Raw genomic sequence first — 17,514 nt, 5'->3', positions numbered from 1 at the left:
GATCCTGGGCCTCGTCGTCGGTGGGGGATTTTCTCTTTAGTCTTGAGGGTTGCATATTTTCCGCATTCGCGATGGAGGGCGCATAGGCTGTCGGCTCGGGCGACGAACGCAGCCGCGGCAGGCGGGACATGGTCGTGGGAGTTGGTTCCTCGTCCCGTGACCGCGCTCTGCACGTGAGAGCGCGTCGGCGCGACTTACAGATAGTAACACAGCGGACGCTCGTAGCCGTTGTCGACGTCAACACACTGGGTGGTGCATTCGGAAGCTCCGGGAGCTTGCGCAAGGGTGAAAAATATGAGCCCTGGTACCGGCCATATTGTACGTCCAGTATACTACGGGAAAAGAGATGTCCTGCAACAGCTTCTCTTGAATCGCGGAGAAAACTTGCGATCTCCCTGGGCCCACAAAACCTCCAAGCTGTTGGTTCCCCACTCATTATCGGTCGCTTTGGACCGTGAGCTCGCGTCCGTATCGAATCCTCCCGCGCATTGCGATAGGTTTCTCGAATCTCTCATACTGATGGCGATACTTCGGGGACCGAATCAAGGCTGTTGTGGTACCGACACTGTGCGTTATACTCTAATACGGGCCCTGGAATGCTGGCTCTGAGGATCGACGATGCCAGCTCTTGACCGGGCGTGATCCAGGGGCTAGCAGCGACCCATTCGCCCAGGGTCGTTTCCTTCAGATCAAAAGTGAAGTTCTGTCTAAGTTTTACCCCGCCTTTCACCCATCGCCCTAGGTCGGGGCCAAGGCGTATCAAGAACGAGAACTCCGCATCATCTCCCAGTCCGACGATCCGACCTGACTCCGCAAACCCTGGACTGAACTGCTACTGGTTGGTCGAACAAGCACTGACGAGAGGCTGGCCTTACTGTGCGCCCACTCTCCTCCAAGCACGTCTAATAACTAGTTACTATAGGGCATGGTTTATCCTCTAACTGGGAGCGCTCATGCTTGCAAGGCCCTGGCACTATCCGACCCAGTCAGTGCATGGGAATGAAGCAAAGGGCGGCCCTATTCTTTGGACAGGTACCGCGCCAAGGCCCTATTCTTTGGACAGGTACCGCGCCAAATCCCTCTGGATTTACCATGTCAAAATACGGTTCCCCAGACAGTGTCAACTGACATTGATCCACTACGTACGTTCACCCCTGTTATACGTAGTACCGTTGCCTGTGCCTGATGCCGGATTCATTGTTTATTTCCCAGTCGGATCTCATAAAAGGAGTTCAACGTCTAGCAGAATGAGCCAAGGGCGCCGAAGTAGCTTCTCCCACACACCCTCGTCTCGGAAATACGCAACGTCCACCTCGTTGTTGCGGTCTTCGCTACAGTAATCGGCGCTACTCACGCATCTGGACCATCAGCTGCACAGGAGCTCTCTATGAGCTCTCTATCTGCCCGCCAAATAGGCCCGTATTCCCCCTGCTTCGGTTGCTCGACTTGCACCATCAACCCCAGTGGCTGTCCCGTGAGTAGCTTGCGATGCATGTGGACCTCATCTCATCATCATGAATTGCAGACATTCTGCTCCTCTACGGCCACTGCTCCGGCAACCGCCACTACGTCGGCTGTAAGCTCTTGATTTCACTGCTCTTGTGCTCGTGCAAATATTGATGACTTCGTACGGCTTGCAGATTAACACCGCTGCTTGATCTGCGCACTTGGGGAAACGTGTGAACTCATATGGAGTCTTGGCATGGCTGATTGTATACTTACGTCTTCTTCGTATCCTCATGTACATCGTGCTGTTCGTACGCTACCACTACTGAACGTTGAACGATCTAGGCTTGTGGACTGCGATAAGATAAGATTGGGCACTGTTTTTCACATGCTCCGCGTGCTCAAGTTTTCACGTGAAAACATCCATTCACCCCAACGTTACGATAGCACCTCCCGTTCATCTCGGTCCCTGCGCCTCACTAAACTCACATAGTCATCATTATTGCAAGATGTCGCTCGACGACGCAGACGAAAGTGTGCGCATCGCCGTGCGCGCTCTGGGCGACATGCGCACCCGCGGCGCGACGAGGAGCGTGGACGGAAAACCCAGTACACGAGAGGCGGAACACGATGGTGAGTACGATTTTGCGTTTTGCCCCAACGTAAACCATTGGCTGAGCGCAACGGATTCTTCTCCATATGTTTCTCCTGCGTCACTGTTGTATTCTGCTATAACGGTCGTACTGCGATTCGATGCCCACGCGGTTCTCTCGTTATGCCCCCCTCGCGATCCCGCTCGCCCAAACGGAAACACCGCCGCATATCCTCACCCGAACGTGCTGGCGCGTCTAAACCTGTCCTTGATGAAGTTACGAAGCCAGCATCGTCGTCATACACCACCCCCGCGCTGTCTTTAGCCTCATCCTCGTTCAGCTCGCCGACGGCATCATCTTTGCCCACGCCTCTGCAGTCCTCAAACACCTATATCTTCGACCAAGCAGCCGCCTCCAACATATCGCTTGATTATACCCCTGATCGTCCAATGCATCAGACGCCAAGCAACGGGCACGGACAAAACGCGGATTATCTCGCCAGAGTCTCCAGCATCCCCATTGTTAACTCAGCGCTTAGGGCGTACGAGCACGGCAAAGCATCATCCCGCATCGTTAATGTGAGCTGGTATCCCAGCGCCATGACGAGTTATCGATGCTGATTATCACCAGTATGGTGCTGGGATCGTCGAGTCCTCGATCTCGACCATTTCGCGCCCGGTGATAAACAGGCTAGGCTATAGCCGAAGAGCATCATCCTCTCAAGAGCAGCGCCCCACACTGGACCATCAGTCCAGTAGTCGAAACGACGAAAGAGAACTGTCTGTTGAGAGAGGTGGGGATGCGACAGTTGAAAGGGGCAGCAAGGGCCCAGATCGGGAGGAGGGGCTCGGTTTACATATTGCTTCGGGACAGGGTACGAGTCTTCATTACCTTACAAATGCATTTCCATTTAACAGAAGGGCATCCAGACGACGCATCTGCATCACATCAGATGCAATCTCTTTCAACAGATTCAGCATCTCCAACAGCCTCGCCGAGCGAAGCTAACGGTTCAAGAGAGGTGGCTCCTCGACCTCTGTGGCACACCGTTCTGCTCGAAGCGGGTGGCATCGGTACAGCCGTCACCGTGTCGGATGACAACTTGAGGCGGTTGAGGTACGCGCTCAGCTGGTTAGGGGTAAGCGAGCATCTCCTTCAAGAGTTTGTCTGGTTGACGTACATTCTTGTTCCCAGTATGCAACTGCCCACATTGACGCGCAAATACTGGTCCTTCGCGAGTTCATGGCCTCGCTCCAAAACCGGGTTGGCGGCAACGAGGTAGCCTTAGCCGGTATCCTATATTCGCAGATCAATACTCACCATCCACTATAGACCGTTTCGCCCGAACATATGCGCACTCTGAACAGCGTCAAACGCGACCTGGTGAGCACTATCCGCCAAGCGGTCGACGTGGTCAGCAAGTATGGTGGCGGGGCTCTGCCCGAGCCTGCGCGTAGTCGGGTACGTATCACGTCTCCCAGTTTATCTCCTCGGTTTTTTGTTTTCTGACCGTTTAATTCTTGCATATCTACTAGGTCAGAGGCTTCATATTGACTCTTCCTCAACGCTGGGCACGCGCAGCAGGCGGGAGCGGCGGTCCAGCTACCTCGCGCCCTGCACGACACGGTGTGCACCCACATGGGCACGAGGTGTCGGGGTCGTCTAAGACGTCTCCGCCCACGTCGCGATCCACTGCACATGCAGCTCGTCATGGATTGACAACTCCGTACTCACGGCCGACGTCACCGACGTCCACTGCGCCGTCTAGTCCACTGCACTCCAGAGTGAGCAGCGCAACAGACCTCACCTCGATGAACCGGGGAGTCGGACAAATGCAGATGCCAAGTCTAGAGGTGCTGGCTGAGGCGGCGTCATCATCAACGCCTGGTGCAGGGCCGTCAAGGTTGGCCGGGAGTGCGGACGGCGCTACGGAAGGCAGAGAAGGGGGAGAGGGCAGCTTTGCGGCAGTGCCGGTGTCGCAGGCTACGCACGCCGCGCAGAAAATCTTGTCGCTGGCTACAGAGAGCTTGGACATGATGAGAAGTGTGACCGGAGTTGTCAAGGACAGCTTGGATAAGGCGGATACGTACGTTTCTTTTGCCCATTCCCTTATAATCATACTGATCAATACGCCACCAGCTGGATTGAACGAATGCGTGCCGTTGGCATTCAACGTCAGCAGCCTGGTCAAGGGACACAAGAGGCGAATCATCCGGATGATATGCCGCCCATACCGGGCAGTGGTGCGAGCATGCACTTGCCTCCTCTCGACGCAATCCATCTCGCGGGAACGCAACCGTCCATGATGAACCAAGGAGACGTGTTGCACCACCTACCCGTGGACGAAGTGGAGAGGCTGAGCGAGCTTCGCATACGCTCCGCGACGGTGACTCCGAGGATGGCGTCGGGATCATTACCTGATATCGCGGAAAGAGCACGCGAGGGCGACGCGATGGACGAGGACGGAAACGCGAAGGCCGAAGGAGGCGGCTAATCACGACCGGACGAAATGGACGATGGTTTCGACATATTGGGATAAGTATAACGGTGAACATATTATGCCTATGCACTAGGCCTGTTCGTTATTCGCCAACGGGCTTCTCATTGCTGTTGTACTATACGATCGCTGTTAAGGGGCAGACAAACACGCTTTTCCTCGCTTGGAACCCTGATTCTCCGTTTGCTATATATGAACATGGGGTCTCTTTGTTCCGGTACGGATGCCGTGCACATTATCTTGAGGAGTGTTACTTACTGCGGAGGTAATAATGTTCACGCAACAATACGCCTTACAGCGTAGGGGCATCGATTGATGCCTGTTCCTGTCGTCTGCAGAGTTTGCTGCCATGTCACTGCGCGCACCAACCAACTTGGAACGTTTATGCGTGTGCACAATGTCAATTAACATTGTATCACCGACGTCCGTCAATGAGGGCATACTAATGCGATGGCAGATGTTGATGAACGTTACAGAGCAAGGCATTTGCATCGGGACAAGCAGAGACTCAATACAGCGTATGAATCATCCTCATCGAACATCTTTATAATCTTGAAGGCGAACCCGAGTAGAGGGTATAGACACTGAAAAGTAGAGAGAAAGGAGCGCCGAAACCTTCAACTCCAGATCACGTGCCTTTGGCCAAAGTCCATCCGTGCCTTCCCTTTTCGGACGTCAAAACCCTACGATCCCTTCAAGACGGCGAGATGGTGAGCTCTCAACCTGTGCTGAAATGCTGCTGGAGCCCTGTACGATGCGGAAGGAGTGCATCGAGGACTTTTGCAAGCGAAGGAGGAGTCGGAAGTGATGGATTGCAGGACTGAAGGATGGATGACGGAGAATGGTCGGTCGGGTCTGACATCGGGGGGACCAGTGGAGATTCTGGGATGTTGGACTATGGCTCCAGCAGCATTGGGGGTTGCTATGTCGGAACATTTGACTGACAACTTGCTTGTTTTATAGACCAAAGGTTCGTTCCTGCTGCGCGTCTGGCATACTTCCAGGACTCATCGTAACACCCGATTATCCTGTGTTCTGCTGCGTTTCTTCCTGGCACTCCCTCTGATTGTGCTGGTCGAACATTCCGAAAATTATAATGGACGAATCTGCGCCATGAATAGGTACCTCGTCCTTCGGGTAAGTTCGATCGCTCCAGGACACCCGCGTCGCTCCTTCCTAACTGTTTACCCGTAGTAAGCGCCACACAAAGTCGCATACACTCTGCCGGCGTTGCGGCCGCCGTGCCTTCCACAGGCAGCACAAGGGTGAGTGTCAAGGTCTTGCGTCTTGGACGGAGAGCGCTGCTTCGCCTCCCGAAGGGGTGTCTGACACTCTGCCCACAGAGTGCGCTCAGTGCGGATACCCCTCCGCCAAACTCCGGTCGTACGAGTGGGGCCAGAAGGCGAAGCGCCGAAAGACCACCGGCACTGGACGCATGAGGTACCTCAAGGAGGTCTCCCGGCGGTTCAAGAACGGCTTCAGGTGGGTGTAACGTCTGATCTTCATGACGGCGGCTCCGCTAAGCGCAGAGCCATGCCGTCGCAACGTGTCTTCCTCCTGCCGCCCTTGTACCATCGGGCTGACGTCGATTCTCCCGCAGGGAGAACACGGTGGCAAAGAAGAAGGTTTCGAAATCTACCGAGGCGTAAATCACTCCTACGTTCTCGCTTCTTTACGCTACCGCTGTGTTGTTGTCTATGGTACATCGCCCACGCCTGCATGCCCAAAATCCATGACCCATGCCACCTCATGGCTTGCCCTGTACTACCCGTGCAAATTTCGTGTTTGTCGTCCGCGGCGGACAGACGGAGTCTGAGACCCACTGCGGCTGCGTGAGACTGATATGGAAACGGAGTTGGTTGCGAAGCGATGATCGGAGCTTCCCATCGCCAGCAGGTAATCTTATCGGCTACGGAGAAACCCTGATCTGGACGAATGCTGAGGCTTTCTGGGGGCAACGTTGAGGGCGTATGCTGATATGCATCAGCCGCCCGCGTCCGAAATAATCTGGCCGGGCTGGGGCCGTTTGAGCGGTGCAAAAGGAGGAGATGGAGGCGAAAGATGGGAGGGGACCGCCGCAAATTGGCGGCGCCTGATTGGGCGGGAATTGACTCCGACCGTTATCAGAGCCGGGTCACGTAATTCCACCTCGCCTCGACCCCGTCTGGTGCAATCTCATCTTGCCCCTCTCCGAGCGGCGACCACCACCGTCCGCCTCCGCCTCTCCTTCCCCTCCACCATGTCTCCCGTCGCGATATTCAACGGCATATCGCCCTCCACGCCCCTCGCGGCCATCGGGAAGATGCAGTTCCCAGACCACCCCGCCCGCTTCGACCAAGACAAGCAGCCGTCCCCCCCGCGCATCCAACCACAACCGCATCCCAGGCAGGACACACCCAGGGAGGAGCGACCACCCCCCGACGCAGATAGAACCGACGACAACGCGCCGGCCTCACCAACCGCGTCCGCTCCCGCGTCAAATCCGACCCCCGACCCGACGAGCACCGCACCGGTGACGCCTTCCTGCACGAATTGCGGGACGACGACAACCCCACTCTGGCGACGCGACGCCGAGGGCAAGTCGATATGCAACGCCTGCGGTGAGTCCCATCAGCCAACCCCTTGCGCGCCCTCGGTATTTGGAACCCTGCACTGGTTGGCCCGCCACGTGTCCCTCAAGGGGACCACGCAGATGCGTGTTATCCGCCCCGTTTCGCTCGACCAGACCGCAACATCGAACCTTGAACGCGCGTCCATGGCGAGGCTATCGCCTGTCTATCGGGTTGCCTCTGCATGTTCGATCGATTCCGGGTCTGTTATTGGGCGAAAACGGCGGATCACCTCGCTCAGATTGCGTGCCGAATCTCCATCTCCTCGCAACTATCGACCCGTCCATGCTTCCAGTAGCTGACCATACCTTCGTTTCATCTCACTTTGTGATGATGTGCAGGCCTTTATCTCAAGTCGCGACGCGTGCCAAGACCCTCGTCCCTCAGTCGTACATCCACCCCCTCTCTCCCACCGAACAAAGGGGACTCTACGAGCTCCTCGGCTACATCAGCCCCGGTCACCGGTAGCTCCCTGCGGCAGATGTCGCCTGTCTCCCCCTCCCAAGCCACGCAACAGCAGCACAAGTCCTCGACGGACGCGAACGCCATGAACGGTAAATTACCTCCTGTGCCCGCCGAGGATCCGGCGCAAAGCCACGGGACCTGTCCTGGGGACGGTCGATGCGACGGCACCGGCGGTTCCAAGGCGTGCTCCGGCTGCCCGACGTACAACAACGCGCTGAACGCGCGTCTTGCAGAGCAGGGCGAGGAATCTCCTAACAAGGTCGCTCAGAACGCCCAGTCTGCGAGCGAAGCCGAAGCGGAGGCGCCTAGCGCAAGTCAGCAGAAAAATGCGCGCGCTGCCGGCAAAGGCGCCGTAGGCGCTCTCAGCTGCGCGAACTGTGGTACAAGCACGACGCCGCTATGGAGGCGCGATGACGTCGGAAACAACATCTGCAACGCGTGCGGTGAGTGTCTTTTCAGTAGTCGGGACGCGAAGGCTCCACTTTTCGCGTTCCCGGAATTAACCGAGCGTCGTGCATGTGGTCCATGTGGTCATTCCACAAACGGCTCCTCGGTTGCGCGCGGGCCCGTGCGATGATTTGCACGTCCTCGACATTGTATCTAATCAGATTACTCACACGGATCCCCTTGCCGTTCCCCATGGTTTTCGACGTGTTGGACGCTGTGCTCACCCATCACCTTGCGCAGGTCTTTACTTCAAGCTCCACGGCACTCATAGGCCCAACTCTATGAAAAAAGCGGTTATTAAGCGACGGAAGCGTGTGCCTGCGGCCGCGGGTGCACAGGGAGAACGGGATCGTATGACGGACCAAGCCGCCGCCGAAGCTCTCGTTTCTGTTGGCCGTGGCCACGATCGTTCAGGAGACGACGAGGATGACGACGAGGATGACCGGGAGGTACAACCCAAGAGAAAACGCGCCAGGAGGTCGCGACCTATGGAGCCCGTGGGACGGTCCGGTATGAGGCCGCGAAGGGGTGCGACTAGGCAGGCAGAGATCGAAGATGACGATGACATGGACGAGGATGACGATGATTATGGAAGGCGTCGGGCTGCCCGCTCATCCCCTTCAACTACTGAGCAGCGCCTGGTTAGTAGTTTTGTGTTTGGTACGTCTGCCCTTGCTGACCATCCTTGGTCACAGCGCAATGCTGGCATGTTCCATCAACCCTCGCCGGGTCCTCATGGGGGCGGGTATGGATTCGATCTCCCGCCCTTGAATGCCGCCCTCGCGGCTGGCGTTGGGGGCATGTATAGTGGCATTGGAATTGGTGGGCCATCCAGCTATATGCGTTCTGGGTCTGTTCCCAGCCGCACGGACTCACCTATGGGTGCAATGGCAGGTGGTGCTGGACCCCAGTTCGGCCTCCCTCCTGTGCCAGGCTTCTATGGTGGTCGCGTGCCCAGTCCCGCCATGGGTCGCTCGAGGTCTCCCCCGCATCATATGATGGGTGGCATGCATTCCGGAGTACCGAGTGTTGTGGAGATGGAGAGGCATTACTTCGAGCTGTCGGAACAGAAGCGAAAGTTGGAGGAGATGTTGGAGAAGACCGATCGGATGATGCTCGGGCTGAAACGCGGCATGGACGAGATGAGGGGCGTCGGCTCACAAGTCTACACGTCCCAGAGCCAAGCGCAGCAGTCTCTCCCGCAAATGGGGATGCACCACCCGCAACAGCAGCAGTCGCAGCAGATGCCGAGGGTCTCGCCCGATCACCAGCAGCAGCAAGCCCTGGCTCGGATGGGAGAACATCAGCAGCAACAGCAGCAGGCGCTCGCGCGGATGAGTTCAAGTTCTGCGGCGCCGATGTCGATGCCATTGGCGCTCAATGCGAGGCAGGATAACGATAGACGCGAGCCGGTGTGGCCCGTCATGGAGGCTGGAGCTCCGCAGGGGCCTCGAGATTAGAATGCTCAGCTCATAGACATTGATCCTCGCGATACGATTCAGCCACCATATGCCTCGACTTCATGCTTCCCCGACACCCAAAATCCCGTCTCGCCGACTATGCGCATGCGTAGTCGGACGGTCAACGTGCCCGCTGCCTATATCTATCGGCATCTATTACTCCCCAGGACAGGGACCTATGCTTGTTCTATAGCTATCTATGCGCCTCCATCCATGACTTTCCCTCTCCTTCGCGCTGCGCCAAGTGCCCCGCTCAGTGACGGCATCGACCACGTACCCACTCTCGCTCTCGCTCTTTGTTTCGTTGCTCGCGCCCCCTCCCCCCCCTCCCCCCTTCCGTCTGTCCCCCATTTTGCTCTTGACTGTACGCCTCCTCTATCATTGCATATATTCGCTATATGATCATCCCCGGCGGGTGGTCGTCGCCTAAACCGCGCGGCCGTCTATCTTATCTTCATTTGTTGTCCCGCCTCTGTAATCCTTCCTTTCGTCTATCTTTGTAGTGTATATATTTCTGTTCATTTGCCACTGGTTTCCACAGTGTACGGCGTCGATGCGTGCCCTTTATCAGTGCCTCGTTCACTCGTTACTGTACTTGAACACCGTGTAATGTCATTTGCTACACCTTCTGCTTCACCGTCCGTCCTGGACTTCTCGGGGGAAAAACAGAGGGAACATATGATTGTTGGGGTGTATCAGTAGTTGTCTCGATCCGCCATACAACCCCAGCGACGTAAAACGCGCACCTCGCCCTTTTCTGCCGCCTTGACAGCTTTTCCTGGCCAGGATGAAGGCGATAGCAGGGACAGCATAGAGGCTTGGAGCGTTGCATATACTCGCGGAGACAAAGGCTGAGTTTTGACGTGGGAGATGAGACGGGCGGCGATTACGCGCAATCCGAGGGAGGCTTTGTTCATCTTCCGGTCACTTCAGGGTCTTTCCCGCTCCGTGGACCCACAGAATTTCGCCATCAGCCCTGGACCCACAAACCACCTCACTGGCATCGATTCTGTTTCCTCCAAGCGGGATTTCTGCTCTGGCATGCCTCAACGCTCTCGTAGACCATGCAGCAAGAGGCTGTCGATCTCCTCGACGCGCGCGACACTAAGCATGCACCTGATGGCGGATTCGCCAGGCTGGAACGAGGGCCATGCATTCCTTACAAAATGCTGTCGCCCTGCGGTCTTGTTCACACGTCGCGTTGGCTTCGGTGTGGTCACCATTTTGCCTCCATCATTCATGCGAAGGCATTATCCCGCATTCTGCAGCCTACATTAACTCCCGCCGTGGAGTAACGGCTGCTTCGAGTCCGCTTCGCCTCCCCCATCATGAACCAGGTTGAAGACACCGAGGTCAACGTCGATGTTCAGCATCCGAGCCGCCCCCCGAGTCCACCGAATCACGTCCGGGACGAAGAGAGCGAACGTCAGCATCCCGATCCTTCTCCGATTCCCCCTAACTTTCTTATCATGCTCGAAGGCCCGCGAGGCGACCAGGCAGAAGATACGGGAATGATTCGCTCCAATACCCCCTCTGAGGCGCAGCCGGACGAAACGACTCAGACCAGACCAGTTCGTCCAGATTTCCAGGAAACCTGGCTCATCGCCTCACCAATGCCTTAGTTTGAAACCCCCCCTCCGAACGATGACCGTTCGTATATAAGGAACAGCCTGAACGGGCCGTGGATCCCAACAAGTCCCCCGGAGGTACGCGATCAGAATACATGCACAGGGCGAGCCGTATCGTGACGATGATTTAGGACGAGGAAGTGCTACCCGATGTTCCCCCGGACTCGCAAGCATCTCTAGATCACATCGCATCAAAGGTGACGTACGGCTTCTCTCCTCAATCGGTCAGCTCACTTATCGATGTTGCAACCAGGTATCAATGCCCGTGCCGCAACCCCATTATCAAGGCATTGATGACCCCTTGAGCGGTGCTAAAGATACCTGGGGGACGATATTTGAAAGAGTCATGGCACAGGATACCGCCATGGTGGAAGCCTATACCACCGACATTGACGGGCTGCTCATATTTGTGCGTTGCAACTGTTCGCCAGTCGAAGGTTGTTCTGACATGGTCTGCGTCACAGGCAGGCCTTTTCTCGGCCGTCCTAACGACTTTTATATCGCAAGTGTATCCCCAATTGCAGCAAGACAATACCCAACTTTCGGCCCAGATATTGGGCGATATATCTAGGCAGCTCCAGAACATCTCTACTAACCAGGCTGCAACCGCTACCTCGGCACCCTCTTCATCGGCTCCCTTTACGCCGTCTCGAACCTTCATCATTGTGAACGCTCTCTGGCTAATGAGCCTCCTCTCTGCACTGGCCCCTGTTCTCCTAGGACTCTTCGTCAAGCAATGGCTTCGAGAGTACATCACTTGGACCCGCATTTCCCCTCATGATGTTGCGTTGCACAGGCGCGAGTACCGTCATGACGCCTTCCAGAAGTGGCAGGTGGGCAACATCGCCACTGCCCTCCCGGCACTCCTCCAACTTTCCTTGGTTCTCTTCTTCGCGGGGTTGATCGTGCTCCTGAAGAGCCTCAGCGACACTCTTATGATCGTGGTGTCTGCGGCGGTGGGGGCGATCATGTTTTGTGTTGTGGCCGTTCTCGTGCTACCCGCCTTCAGAAAGGACTGCCCCTACCGAAGTCCCCTCGCTTGGACCTTAGTACGCGTTGCGATTGCGCTTCAGAGTTCTTTCCGGAGCATTGCGTCCTGGAGGAAAAGCCCGAAGGCGAAGGATGAATCAGAACCCCAGAAAGACGATTCGGAGGGTCAGACGAAGGGTGGACCACAGAATGAGACGAACGCGATAGCTGGAACTGGATCGGGGGCTGGGACGGGACCCGTATCTCGGAGCGAAAACAGGGCGGCATCACATGCGCATCCATCCGGACCCGGGTCTGGTACACGCAACGACGCCGATGTGGAGAAGCAGTCCCCCCATTCTTCCAAGGATAGATGGCGCCGACTACGGTTCTGGTTCCAAAGTCGTGATCGACTGTACAAGTTCGAGACAAAACCTAAGGACTGGATCCATCGGATCAAGACCAAGTTCCTCGCCAGGCTCAATGGTGAACCAAAGATCGTGGTGGCAAACCACGCGCCACTTCCAGGGACGATTGGTCACAGCACGGGTTCAACTAGTACTGAATTGAAAATCCACATACGCCCTAAAGGATTGGGCCATACTTGGGACAGAAGGGACTCTGAGGTGCCGTCTATGCAAGGTGTTGTCTACGACGTCGCATGGAAATGCCGAACACTCCTCTGGGTCGCTTCACATGAAAATTTTAGCGAGACATTCCTGGTACGATGTATAAACGAACTCTCTTCTTTCCAGTACATCCTCGATAAGCAGGAAGTGAAGAAGAACAGCCTTTTCGAGGGCGAAGACAGTCCGTACCGGCGCCTATGCGCGTCCTGGTTGGCCATCGCTGGGCACCTCGGTTACAAGACTTCCGGCTCCCTCGAACTCAACGACCACATGTGGGAAATATTTCACTATGGGATCCGACAGGATTGGAGATACGGCCAGCTGAGTCAGTTGCCGGAAGCGCTTAAAATAGTTAACAAGCAAGTCTCCGCTATTGACCCCCGGGAACGCGCCACGATGTTTCACTTGCTGTGCCATGATATCGAAGCTGCGCTGGACCATGGGGTGCCCCCCGATCTGCCTACGAAGGCGTCTCCCTTCTCCGAAGACAACCTGCAGTGTCTGTACGCTGTGAGCCTCTGCTTCCTCCGGATGTTATGCCACCGCAGAAGCAATCTCCACACGAAATACGTTCGCCTCCTTCTCCGGGTATCTATGAATCACGAAGCGTTGCTGTGGCCCAAGGATGACAAGCATCATTATGGGCCGCAAGTGTGTCTTAGCCTCCTCGATGATGTCTTGATTGCCGTAGAGACTATCCGTGAGTAGAATCCTCTCCTATTTCATCACACTTGACTGACCGCCGTCTTCAGGTTGCGAAGTCGACGACTTCCTCGCGATCTTAAAACTCGCCACAGAATGGTTCACGGTCGTCGAGAAACGGCTGGAAGAAAAGACGATATCACACTCATTCTGGGCTGGTCCTCCTTGGCATTATTGGTCTATTGTAAACGCGGCCGTATCAATGGAGCTTTCAACGGCTCAGCACACTGAGAGGGCCCGGGTACAGAAGGCGGTCCGACAACTCCTGGAAAAAGTGCAGAAATTGATGGAGGACGAGCTTGCACGGCCAACATACAGCATTCCGCATCATTTCGAACCCAAATTTGGTCCCAGTAATCCTTTCATGCCCCGCTTCATCCTCTTCTGCGGACGCCACAAGGACGCTATTCCCAGCAAACTACCTTCGATCCTAGATGAATGCATCGCAAGGGACCTTATTAATCTCTTCAAACCGGAATACGAAGATTTCATGGCGCAGCACATCGCGCGCGATGATTGGGCAAGGAAGCAACGCAGAAGATTCATCTGGAAAAACGGACTGTTGCCGAAACGAGTGGTCCGTAATTATGGCTGCGCTTCACCGTCGCGTCTCATGCTTACCTTCACGTTCAGAAAAAGGAGGAGGATGAAGCTCCACGAGTCGCAATGCCTGAGCCAGAAGCGAATTCCGGGCAGGATGCAACGTCTGAACCGGCAGCGGTAGCTGAGCCGGCTATGACACCTGGACAAGCAGCGATTGCCGAACCGGCGGTAGTGCCCGACCCAAACCCAGCACTACCTTGGCAGGCAACGATGCTCGAACCTGTAGTGACTCCTGGTTCTATGGCGATGCCCATTCCAGGGCCAGCGGCGACGCCTGGACCAGAAGCGACCAGCGGGGTCGTGGCGTTTCCTGGGCCAATAGCGATTCCCGAACCACTACCAGTATCAGTGTTCGGGCAAGCAGCAGTTCCTGATCCAGCAGCTGTCCCCGGGCCTGGAATCCCCAGGCCAGCAACGATCCCCGGGCAAGCAGTGGACGTAGGACAAGAGACCATGCTCAGCACACCTGCAGTACGATCCGCATCAATTACGGCATCAGGTGCGGAACCGGGGCAAGCAACACGTTCGGTACGATCCGTGACGGCTTCCGAATCAAGTCTAGCATCAGAACAAGGAATAGCAGAGTCATGGCAAGCAACACCGTCACCACGATCCACGGCGCCTTCAGTACGATCCACGACGGCTTCAATACGATCCACGGCGCCTTCTGAGTCAAGTTATGTATCAAGCTCGCATACCATGGAATCATATTTCGGAACATTGCCGCCAACTTGAAGATGCGGTGACTTTCAATGATGTAGCCATATGCGCTTGACCCCGAAACCCGATTCGACCACATGTATAGTACCGACCTGTAGCTTAACATGAATCATTATTCACGAGACCTGAATTAATTTGCATGGGGACGCGCTAAGAGGTGTTTGGTCCACTGGTTGTTCACAGCGCTCTCGCAACGGCATGGTGATGATCGAAGTACGTGATACTTACAGTCCAAGACGCTGTCGAGAAAACCGGAAACAGCTGGACAGGCAGAGCGTGTGAATTCTTCCTCTGGGTTTTGTTTCGTTTTCGGCAACTCTTTGTGCTCCGATCCCCAGCGACTCCTAAAGTATATGGCCTACGGATTTGCTGTCCGCGTTGCCCTTGGACCCACAGACCTCCAGCGTTTCAGCTATCGATAACAGAAAGAAATCCTCAGTCTGCTCGCAAATACTCTGATCTGAGACCGCGCGTGTGTCGTCGACGCGGTCTGCATTGACAAAAGGGCGAGGAACACACCCGGGCCTGTAGGCTGTACATCGACGACCTCGACCTTGTGTTCCTTACGCCATGCTGTCGCCCCGCGATTTCGTTCACACGTTTCCGCTTCCAAAGGCGTCTTTGTCTGCCGTCAGTGCGGTGAGCTCCATTGCATCTCCAGCCTACCATACCCGTGTGCGCGACTGCTTTGGATCCATCTCGCCTCTTTCATTATGAACCCGGCGGCCTCGCTGTCGCCTTACGAAGTGTTTCTCGAAAACGCTCGGGATTGGCACAACAACTACGTCCGTGAGCACGGTAACTCGGCGCCTCCCACACCTACCCTGCGGCCCTCTGTTCAAGACCGAGACGATGAGGCATCAACGCAGAGGACCTACAGTCCCGTCAGTAGCGACTCCTCGGCACCGGAAATAGGAGTATGATTTCGTCCATCGCCGACCAATCGATGTATGACACTGCACTAGAACTACGCCAGCGCTCCTGACCGTGGTTCTTGGGTATTAAACGAGGAAACCGGAGAACCAGTCCGTATAAGAAACGAAGCCGACATGGTGCGCATACGAAACAGATCTGGTGCACCTTCATGCGTTGTAACGTGAGTTGGATCTTAGAGTCAAGCGGAGTACCCTGTTATGTTGGAAGACATGGCTGTGCCGGTGTGTGCTCTCGTTATTCCATCGTACAATCGCTCATCTGCCTCCGTGGATGGCCTCAGATGCCCGTCCCACAAGCATATAGTCACCACACCTCAGCTCCGACTCCTATTGCTCCCCAAGATCCCTGGATGTTGATGTACGAAAGAGTCAAGATACAAGATACTGCCATGGTCGAAGCATACGCATCCGACATCGACAACCTGCTGATATTTGTGCGTTTCCACCTGTCGCGTCGAGATGCGTTTTCATATCATGTGGACCTCACAGGCGGGCCTGTTCTCTGCCATTCTCACGGCCTTCCTTGCGCAAGTGTACCCACAGCTGCAGCAAGACAACACTCAGCTTTCTGCTCAGATTCTCGGTGACTTATCCAGGCAGCTTCACGGCATCGCTGTGGGCTCGCCGGTGAACGCAACTTCTGCGCCGTCGCCCTCGGCTCCTTTCACACCACCTCACTCCGTGATTGTCGTCAATGCCCTCTGGTATACGAGTCTGCTGTTCGCACTGGCTCCGGTCCTGATCGGACTCTTCGCAAAGCAATGGCTTCGGGAGTACCTTTCATGGACTCGCGTTGCTCCCCACGACTTGGCACTGCATAGGCGAGCGTGCCGTTACGACGGCTTCCGGCGTTGGAAAGTGAAAGGCATCATCACCGCCCTTCCGGCCTTACTGCAGATATCTCTGATCCTTTTTTTCGCCGGGTTGATCGTCCTCCTTCATACCCTCAGCACTGTCATTCAACGCTTAGTCGCTTCGGTGGTGGGATTGACGCTGCTATGCGTCGTCGCTATGCTTGTCTTGCCAACAATCAGGACGGATTGCCCTTACCGAAGCCCTCTCGCTTGGACCGTGGTAGAGGCAACGCTTCTGATAGATCGCGTGACCTCTCGGGCAAAGCCGTTCTGGATGAAAAGATTGCAGCCCGTGCTCGCGGCCGTGCAGAAAGCGCCAAAGAAGCTTGTCGGTGCGCGGATCGTACAGGCAGCGCGAGACAAGCTATTCGGAAACTTGAAGGTTCCCCCGGTGACTTCACAAGAGAAGGATGTAGAGCAGCAGATTACGAACCCCGACCCTCGGGCGCCACACGTCACCGATACAAACGTTACAAATGATCAGGGGAAACAAGCTGCTTCGCATGGCAACGCAAACCGGTCGTTCCAGCAGTCGAATCGGACCAACGTCAAGAAACTGGTTTCGGAATACTTGCGTCAAGGATCATCCTGGCTAAGGACAAGATGGCCTAAGGTGCTGGTCATCAGGCGCCCCGTCGATCGCTCGCGGTGGAAGGTGACGGTTCCGATGCTGGTACCCCAGCAAGACCAGTACCCTGGATTTACTATGCAATCAGTCGTGAATGCTCTCCGCGTTCATATTCGTCCCAAGGGGTCGGGAAATACCTGGGACAGGAGAGATTCCGAGAGTCAGTCGATGCTAGGTCCGGTCCATGACATCGCGTGGAAATGTCGCTCCATCCTTTGGGTTGCCTCGCACGAGAATGTTAACGAGGACTTCCTTCAGCAAAGCATCCGTGGGCTCTCTTGTTCGCACATTGTCTTCGAACAGTCCAGAAATCGGAATGAACTCTTCGG

General features: G+C 55.8%; 5 protein-coding genes across 5 annotated transcripts; all 5 read left to right on the top strand.

Moving 5' to 3' along the window:
• Positions 1-1,955: 1,955 nt before the first annotated feature.
• On the top strand, positions 1,956-4,710 carry PUNSTDRAFT_125707 (Opi1-domain-containing protein; the record flags this gene model as incomplete). Its single annotated transcript, XM_007382684.1, has 8 exons — positions 1,956-2,079; positions 2,364-2,617; positions 2,670-2,913; positions 2,969-3,177; positions 3,234-3,317; positions 3,372-3,500; positions 3,575-4,125; positions 4,179-4,710. 8 exons carry the CDS (start codon positions 1,956-1,958, stop codon positions 4,531-4,533), a joined length of 1,950 nt encoding a protein of 649 aa, XP_007382746.1. The 3' UTR covers positions 4,534-4,710.
• A 1,021-nt stretch (positions 4,711-5,731) lies between these two features.
• On the top strand, positions 5,732-6,185 carry PUNSTDRAFT_66142 (uncharacterized protein; the record flags this gene model as incomplete). Its single annotated transcript, XM_007382683.1, has 3 exons — positions 5,732-5,801; positions 5,880-6,018; positions 6,137-6,185. Coding segments are annotated over 3 exons (258 nt in total), but the record flags the coding sequence as incomplete, so codon positions are not given.
• Positions 6,186-6,775: 590 nt separating this feature from the next.
• Positions 6,776-9,839, top strand: PUNSTDRAFT_143032 (uncharacterized protein; the record flags this gene model as incomplete). Its single annotated transcript, XM_007382682.1, has 4 exons — positions 6,776-7,136; positions 7,487-8,053; positions 8,298-8,698; positions 8,753-9,839. The coding sequence occupies 4 exons, from the start codon at positions 6,776-6,778 to the stop codon at positions 9,515-9,517; spliced, it is 2,094 nt and encodes a 697-aa protein (XP_007382744.1). The 3' UTR covers positions 9,518-9,839.
• A 709-nt stretch (positions 9,840-10,548) lies between these two features.
• Positions 10,549-14,490, top strand: PUNSTDRAFT_143031 (uncharacterized protein; the record flags this gene model as incomplete). The annotated part of the gene is made up of 8 exons (XM_007382681.1): positions 10,549-11,088; positions 11,140-11,223; positions 11,277-11,342; positions 11,399-11,554; positions 11,610-13,443; positions 13,496-14,022; positions 14,079-14,345; positions 14,392-14,490. Exons 1-8 carry the CDS (start codon positions 10,846-10,848, stop codon positions 14,488-14,490), a joined length of 3,276 nt encoding a protein of 1,091 aa, XP_007382743.1. The 5' UTR covers positions 10,549-10,845.
• Positions 14,491-16,348: 1,858 nt separating this feature from the next.
• PUNSTDRAFT_32370 (uncharacterized protein) lies at positions 16,349-16,786 on the top strand (the record flags this gene model as incomplete). Its single annotated transcript, XM_007382680.1, has 1 exon — positions 16,349-16,786. A coding segment is annotated over one exon (438 nt), but the record flags the coding sequence as incomplete, so codon positions are not given.
• Between the last annotated feature and the right edge of the window lie 728 nt (positions 16,787-17,514).

The sequence above is a fragment of the Punctularia strigosozonata genome, assembly GCF_000264995.1.
Source record: "Punctularia strigosozonata HHB-11173 SS5 unplaced genomic scaffold PUNSTscaffold_5, whole genome shotgun sequence".
Lineage (NCBI taxonomy): Eukaryota > Fungi > Basidiomycota > Agaricomycetes > Corticiales > Punctulariaceae > Punctularia > Punctularia strigosozonata.
Note: the sequence above shows the minus strand (reverse complement) of the source record. Positions and strands in the feature narration are given on the sequence as shown.